This window comes from Sinocyclocheilus grahami, unplaced genomic scaffold (assembly GCF_001515645.1).
Source record: "Sinocyclocheilus grahami isolate Dianchi unplaced genomic scaffold, SAMN03320097.WGS_v1.1 scaffold1000.1, whole genome shotgun sequence".
Taxonomy (NCBI): domain Eukaryota; kingdom Metazoa; phylum Chordata; class Actinopteri; order Cypriniformes; family Cyprinidae; genus Sinocyclocheilus; species Sinocyclocheilus grahami.
Window position 1 is genome coordinate 267,651 of NW_015506179.1, and position 8,600 is coordinate 276,250.

Genomic DNA, 8,600 nt, shown 5'->3' on the forward strand with positions numbered 1-8,600 from the left:
CCTATGGAGAGTCCCCATTTAGATAGGTAAGTAAACGTGTGTGTGTGTGTGTGTGTGTGCTGTGATGAGTCAGTGTGAGCAGCAGACAGTCTGATGGTGATGAGACATGCTCAGCATTAATGTGATTACTACACAGATTTCACATACTTCCTTAAGGACACAGCGAACCATCTGTTATCAGTGTGTGTGTGTGTGTGTGTGTGTGCGTTCTGATACCTGTCATTGTCTTTGGACTGTCTATATATGTGCTGGTTCCTCTTCTCCGAAGATTCAGATTGAATATCTTGCTCCACATTGTAGTTTTTAGCTGCACAAACACATGAAACACTTTTATTCATCAGTAAATCAAATATTTGAGTTACAGTTACAAACCCACTGTATGATCATACTGATGTATTTCAGAGTGAAACGAGACAGTCAGACTGGAGTTTATGCATTAGAAGTGTCCGCTGTGCAGCAGTATGGTGTGAGTGTGCAGTGTGACTGCCATGTTTTGGATGTGTTGGATGAACTTACGGTCACTCCACTGCAGTTCACCGACGGCCCATCCAGCCACTGCGCTCTGTAGAGCTGCCCGTCGCCGAAATCACAGTCCAGCTCAGCACCCTGCGCACACACACACACACACACAGCATGACGAGCAGAGCCACAGCTATGTCCAATCCCATCAGACTGAAGGCATGTTCAGACAACATCACAAGACCATCAGACAGATAACAGATCTCAGCGATGCCACGCAAACCCTCCCAAACCACACACAGTCACATCACACTCCTGATAGAACGTAGATCATAAAACCCCACTTTCTCTCAAGGAGGTTTCCCACACTCTCAACCAGTGAATGCCATGCTGTATGCAGCAGAAAACATGCTCAGAATACACACAGACACATATAAACGTGTGTGAAGCCATCTGGAAGTCATAATGCAGACCCACACGGAGAGGAAGCGCTGCGAGGCCTTCATTATCCACAGTACAACAGCAGAAGGAGTGTGAGTCTGTGTGAGCCTGTCAGAGCCGCTCAAGGCCTACGACACGACATGAGCTTCAGCAGTTAGCCGTTAGCTTCAGGTAGCTTTTGTTCTGCTGTCAGACACATGGTCTTGACCTGTGGATTTGGGCCTCTTTGAGGCCACTGGCTGCTGCAGGTCTGTGAAAAGTAGCTACATTACTCTTCAGTTTGCAAAAGAGCATATCTCAGGGATTATACCTCATTTCTGGTCCACAGAAGAACCCAAAGTTTGGGACGGCAGGCCCATTACCACACAAAATAGCATAGTCATCCCTCAGTTTGTAAGAATCAGCAGAAAACACTCTGAGAGTTACACACGTCCAGTGGAAGTCAGCATGTTTTTAGCGTGCTTGTTTGGATTGTGTTGCAGATGTTGTGTATTCCAGCCTTTACAAAAGGCATCCACTCACCACAGCCTCTTCTAGCAGCATGATATATTATACTGACAGCAGCCAAGAGTGTGAATTTAGTGACTAAACAGGATCACAAGAGCTGTGCAAATCAAAGTCCATCAATACTGAGACAGAGCCCTGACAGGAGCCGTGTCCCCAGACCACAGATGTGTGTGTGTGTGTGTGTGTACAGACACTCGAGTCCTACATGCTCTATGTTCTCGAGCTCCAGGGAGAAGACATGAGTGCTTCCAGTGGGCAGTGGAGGAACATCATCGGCCAGCATCCTGGGACAGCACGAGGAATTCTGAGACAGAAACAAAAGGCGAGAACAAATGAGATTCAAGAAAAACAACAGTGAGCAGTGTTTAGAGAACCATGAATGCGAGCAGTCTCCTGCGTGTGTCTGTGTGAGGGAATATGTCAACACCAGAGGAAGGGTGGGCACACACAGTGAAAATGCAAACATCAGTTATTTATGGCTGTACAAACACAATCACACCACATTCTGCCCCGCACTATGTTTTTATGGAAAGATGGAGTTTTTGTTTTTTTTCTATGGAATGTTGACCAAAAAGTCTCTTGAATTGCCAGCAGTCTGCACAATTCACTGATGCATGTTATTTTCAAGATAAAAATGAGAGAGACATGCAGTTGTTTTTAAGTCATTTGGAAATCATACTTTTGTACCATATAAACAAACTTTAACATTTACTGTGTCCAAATTTCCTCTCCTCTCCAGCCATGACTATTAAAGCTGAAACTAAACATGTGTGTTATGGTGGGTATTACAGTAAATCATCTGCTTCTACTGCCGGTTTTCTATTTCAGGGCAATTACTGCCTTAGTGGAACAGTCTGACCTAATCTTGTGGAGCACATTGGTTCTATAAATTAGTTAAACTGTCTGAATGAATTTAATGGCGCAGTTTAATGAAGTTACTTGTATTGCCCTCCTTATGTCTTTATTATGCCTTAAATTACCAGGAGCACATATAAGTAAGTCTTTTTTTTTAGTTAAGCATTTTGCACCACTTGTAATCATTTCAAGGAGGAAATATTAAGACAAGTAAAAAGAGAATTGCAATAATCAAGGCAAGAGGAAATAAAAGCATGCATAATCATCTCCATCTCTAATGTGGATGTTTATCAGTTTCTCAACTGATAAAAACAAGTACGAATGAGAGAATTAACATGCCGAGCGAAACTCAAAGCCTGTCCATAAAAACATCTAAATAAAGGGCCAAGTCTTTCCATCACCTTTGGCAGAACTCTAGCAGCAGCAGAAATAAGAACTTCTGATTTATCAGAATTTAACAGCAAGTAATTATCTGCCATCCAATCTTTGGAGGACTGCGTTCTCCACTAAGGACACATTATTCATGCATCATGTCTATGATGAGGTGTAGATGGGCTCAGTGTTGGGGGTAACGCATTACAAGTAATGCGAGTTACATAATCAGATTACTTTTTTCAAGTAACGAGTAAAGTAACGCATTACTTTTTCATTTACAAGAGAGTTACTTTTTCAAATAAGTAAAGCAAGTTCCTTTTTTTCCCTAATTTATTGATTGACAGCTCTCCTGTCCCCATGTTGAGAAATCAGAAGATGTTACTGTAGATCTAAAATAAATATGAATATGCATTAATTCATCTCACTCACAAAAAAAAACACAGATTCAGTATTCCTCAAAATGAATAAAAATAATGCAACTCAGAATATGACGCAAACCTGCAATAATTAAATGTTAAACAACACAAATATGCTTTATGTATTTAATCCCATTCTATTAAGCAATGTCTTTGCTTCTGACCTTCGATGATCCAGTTCAACCGTACTAATAAGTAAATAAATTACTTTTTTTATTGCTGAAGTGTGCTGAAATGTCTTCTTCTGCATTCTACAGTAACGGACGTAAATTTACATTTCCTTCAGCCTGAGGTTTATTCATTTCACTTTTGGTGTGAAAAGGCTTTTATATTTGCCAAAAACAGAACTTTTTTATTTTAAAAACAAACAAGCAAGCCCTGTCCAGATTTAAAAATTAACGCAATGCATTACTTTCCATAAAAAGTAACTAAGTAACGTAATTAGTTACTTTTTTAGAGAGTAACTCAATATCGCAATGCATTACTTTTAAAAGTAACTTTCCCCAACACTGGATGGGCTCCTCTCTAGGGTTTGAACAGAGAATCAATCTATAGTGCTTTCTATGCACTATAAAAATGTAAAGATACTTCTGTCTCATCTGATGTTTTAAATCATATTTTTGCCTTCATTTGAACCCAGTGTATGGTGCTATATGAACACTGAGCTCTGCGGTGGAGCAGACGTGAGTGTGTGACGGAGCGCCGCTCACCTCCAGAAGAGCATGCGGTGTGTTGACTTTGCTGGAAACACACACACTGAGCTGCGGGTCCCAGTAACAGCGCCACGCCGCACTCAAACAGCTTGTGCACCTACAGGATGACACAGGACTGGTCAGAAACATTCTCATACTCTGCTCACACCTCACACTTAACGGTGATGTTTTACTCACATGAGTCACATGAACTAGCAAACTTGGACAATATTTATGTGCTATCATGAAATCGGGTAGTGCAACATGGCTTTTGATTCCAGCGATATGGTTCATCTGTGCCTTAATTGTTATCTTTATCATTGTATGAGACTGCTGGGTCTGATGGCAGCTGCGTCCAACGTGATACCTATTGGCCTGCTGTACATGAGGCACCTACAGTGGTGGCGCAAGACCAGGGGGTTCTACCTGAGGGGAAACCCGCTTCGCATGTTCAAGGTCACGCGGCGATACCTACGTGCCTACTAGCGTACCAGATCCTTGTGTGGTCCCAGGGCAAACTTCTCTCGCTGAGAGCAGTTTACATTCCTGGGCATCTCAATTTGGGAGCAGACATCCTGTCGAGACAGGGGCCGAGGCCCGGGGAATGGATGCTTCACCCCAGGGTGGTGAAGCAGATATCGAGAGTTTTGGCCAGGCAGGTGGACCTGTTTGCGACTCTTATGTCATCGCACTGTTCCCTCTGGTTCTCTCTGAGTCATCCAGCTCCTCTGTCAGGTGGGCAGACACCCCCTAGTTACATGTTTCCTCCATGGTGCGCTGAGGCTGAGGCCTCCGGTACGATCCAGACCAGCAGAAGCTTGGGGTCAGGGCTCACACTACTAGAAGTGTGGCGGCCTCTGAGGCCTTCCTGGCAAGGTGTCGCCATGCAGGACATCTGCGACGCCGCGGGATGGTCCACGCCCCTGACCTTCGTCAGGTTCTAGGACATAGACATGCGAGCCAATCCTGGCTCTTCTGTTCTCTCGCCCTAGCTGTGCAGTCTTCCACACTAGGCAGAGACTTAGAAGTCTGGCGCTTTGTTTCTCGTTTACTATGTTAAGGCTTTCCCCAGTTTTTTTTTTTTTTTTTTGGTCTGTAGGTCCGTAGAGTTTTGGTGTTTTTGGTGGTTCTGAGTGAGAAATGAATTCATGTGCTTTGAAAACTGTAGTCATTGAATTAATTTTGTGTCAAAGCAATGATAATTGATCCACAGTTCAGCCTCATAGATGCTGTTGTGCTCATTGAAAGAGTGATCTAAGTACTGAGAAATGGATCCTAGAGATTGTTAAAAACTGTAAGAGGAAGCAGTCAGTGTGTCCATATGTAAGTGTATGTGTGTTCTTACAGCAGTGCTTCTTGAACTTTTTTTGGCCACACCCACTGTTAACCTTTTAAAGACTTGAGACACACTTTGAGATGCTCTGCCTCACGGGTTCAGAAAAGTGTGCATGTGTGTGTGGAAAAGACCAGATAACTGAAGAACTGAAAACGGCTTACTGACCGTGCCGCATGACTACAGGAGCGCACAGACGACACAGTTTATGTGGACGTGAGGAAACGTGTGCATGTGTGAGACATGCTGACTAACAGATCAGAGATCAGAAAGTGGCTGTGTGAAACAGTGCTGTGCGTCTGCAGGAGGAGCAGAGGTGCTTTCATCTTCACAAACACAGATGAGCGTCAGTGGAGCCACACAATTAGCCAGGCATTCATTACACCGCTATCACTGACAGAGAGGAGGTGTGTGTGTTTGTTTAAGATCAACTCCAGCACTGCTCTGTGTGTGTGTGTCGGTGGGGTGTTATCTCTCTTGCTGGAGTGACTGATTGAGAGTCTCTCTGGGGGGCCGACAGTGTGTGTGTGAGAGAGAGTAACCAGACATCATCTCAAACACCCTGATCACAAAAACTCTTCTCTCCCTGTTTGTGATTGTGAAAGTCTTTCTCTTTTTCTGTTAAAAACACCTACACTTCAAATCATGTTTTGCATAAAGAAATGTAATGTTTTATAATTACATGATTTTGTAAAGTCACATTTTTTTCTTTTGATTTTGGGGTGAAATGTGACCAGACCAGAGTTAATATCTCTTTTCTGTTAGTGGTTCATGTAATCGAGACTCTGACACTCGTGTGACGTGCTCAGCGGTGCAGAAACTGCGCTCAGTTTAGGGTTTTTTAGTCATTTATAGATCAGTGTGAAGAGTGTGCACTGGTGTGAATGTTTTAAATGGCATTAACATGCGGATGATGCAGAAGATGCTGTTATAGATGTAAAGTTTCACATTGCACTGCCTCTCCTGCGGCCCTGAGCTTATTATCACCTTCACAGATGGCCACATGTAAATGAACTCACACACACCTGACAATCAACGCTTTTAAACAGCTGAAATCACCGCTGAACACTATGACAACAGCACATGTGGTGTCACAGCAGAAACGTGAGCACAGATTTTACTGCACCTTTTATACCACAGTATGGAGATTTGTGCGGTCTATAATGTGCTACACTTCATGCGTGTTGTGCAGTGTGAGACCCAATGGTTTGTTATGAATAATCTTGTCAAGTTCTAAATAAAAAGAGAAAAATAATAAAAAGAAATGAAGTACCTTTCATTCACTGGATTATCCAAAACAAGGTGTCACCCTTTGGTTATGTAACATAACATTTCATTGTATTTCCAGCAAAATTAAGATTAATTGCATATATACTGAGGATTTTGGTCATAGCCATAACAGCATGAAATCATTTTACAGCTGTAACTGTGAGTAATGCCTTGACTATATATACGTGCATGAGTGTGTGTGTGTGTGTGTGTGTGTTTACTCACGCAGTTTTGTAGTGGATTTCTCCAGTTAGTTTGCACTCATAAATGATGAAACTTCCGGAAACCACAGGAACACCATTAACCTTGATGGCCACGGGGACCGTGACGTGATCTAAACACAGACAAATTATTCCACACTACATGGAAGAAGCAAAAGTATTCTGGGCTGAAATAGCATCTGCTAACAAAATATATGACAAAGTTTGTACATTGTGTGTTTCTGGCTGCCTTCTGTCTTGTCTTGCAATCAACTGCTTTTGACAGCCTTAGGTTCATACCATTCATTTAAGAAAAACTATCTCAGCTGGAGTGATTCAGCAAAGAATCAGACGAGCTTTGTTTGCTTGCTAAATCATTCTGCCCACTGAAGCTCTGTCGGCTGTGTATGTACCTTTGCCGAAGGGGATTGTGGGATACATGTGAAGGGGCAGCAGAGGGCAGGTCTGGATCTGGGTTGTGCCGTAGTCCAGATGTACGGTGGCATTTGTGGTGATTCCCATGCCATAATCACACTCCAACTGCAAACCCTGCAGATCCGGCACACTGCCGTTGATCAGGATCCCCACGTCCTGAGAGGAGCACATGATCAGCACACGCTACGCCTGACACACACACACACACACACACACACACACACAGACACACACACACACGCACACAGACACACTCTCTCTCTCACACACACACTCTCACACACACACACACACACACACTGTCTCCGCAGCACCATCAGTCTCACAAAACACAGTCACAGTTCACCCCAAAACCACAAGAAAGAAGAAATTACGCTTGGAGTATAACTTAACAAAAATCTCCTTCGCTTTACTGTAATGCTAAAACAAAGAAACCGTTTCTAAAACATAGTAATAATTGTTTTAACTTTGATTTATTTTGATTACATTTTAAAATCACTTTATTTGGTCATTTTAAAATACAGTAAATGCATTACAGTAAAGAGAATCTAGTGATTTTTTTATTTTTTTAAAACCCTGAAGAGTGAAATGTTTCAGTACTGAGAATCTGTGGGTTAAATATGCTTAAATTGTCTGAAAAAATAAAGTCATATAGCAAAAAGTTATTTTAAAGGGGTCATATGATGCGATTTCAGTTTTTCCTTTCTCTTTGGAGTGTTACAAGCTCTTGGTGCATAAAGAAGATCTGTAAAGTTGCAAAGACTAAAGTCTCAAATCCAAAGAGATATTCTTTATTAAAGTTAAGAGTCAACCACGCCTACCTAAAACGGCCTGTTCTAACACGCCCCCACATGTCTACGTCACTATGTGGGAAGATTTGCATAATGCCGCCCAAATGTTCACGCAAAGAAAGAAGTCGTAACTTTTATTCTCGCTGTAGTATTGTTGTTGCCGCCGCCATGTCATGAAGGCACTGTGTGTTTCATTGTGAAAGCTAAACTTGTTTGGTCTTCCAAAAGCGGATGATATCCGCTTCGTCATGCCTGGAGCTGATCCGTGCTGGTCGCTGAGGAAATACATCAACTTCGCGCTGTGGATCGCCGGATCGGCTCTCATTCTAGCCCGCCGGCCTCCGCTCACTCTAGCTCGCTGGCCTCCTCTCACTCTAGCCCCTGGCCTCCGCTCACTCTAGCCCGCCAGCCTCCTTTCACTCTAGCCCCCGGCCTCCTTTCCCTCTAGCCCGCCGGCCTCCTCTCATTCTAGCCCGCCAGGCCTCTTCTCACTCTAGCCCGCCAGGCCTCCGCTCACTCTAGCCCCCGGCCTCTGCTCACGCTAGCCCCCGGCCTCTGCTCACTCTAGCCCGCTGGCCTCCTCTCACTCTAACCCGCCAGGCCTCCGCTCATTCTAGCCTGCCGGCCTCCTCTCACTCTAGCCCGCCGGCCTCTTCTCACTCTAGCCCGCCAGGCCTCCGCTCACTCTAGCCCCCGGCCTCTGCTCATGCTAGCCCCCGGCCTCTGCTCACTCTAGCCCGCCGGCCTCCTCTCACTCTAGCCCCCAGCCTCCGCTCACTCTAGCCCGCCGGCCTCCTCTCACTCTAGCCCTCCAGACGTTCCTCACT

General features: G+C 44.1%; 1 protein-coding gene across 1 annotated transcript in view; it reads right to left on the reverse strand.

The window, feature by feature from the left end:
* Positions 1 to 8,600, reverse strand: part of LOC107565410 (plexin-D1-like) — a 58,687-nt gene that overhangs the window by 31,958 nt on the left and 18,129 nt on the right. The window contains exons 6-11 of the mRNA XM_016250644.1: positions 6,961 to 7,138; positions 6,573 to 6,681; positions 3,764 to 3,863; positions 1,613 to 1,711; positions 517 to 606; positions 217 to 307 (exon numbers count right to left, since the gene is read on the reverse strand). Coding sequence (XP_016106130.1) covers positions 217 to 307; positions 517 to 606; positions 1,613 to 1,711; positions 3,764 to 3,863; positions 6,573 to 6,681; positions 6,961 to 7,138 — 667 coding nt within the window. The remainder of the gene's footprint in view (positions 1 to 216; positions 308 to 516; positions 607 to 1,612; positions 1,712 to 3,763; positions 3,864 to 6,572; positions 6,682 to 6,960; positions 7,139 to 8,600) is intronic.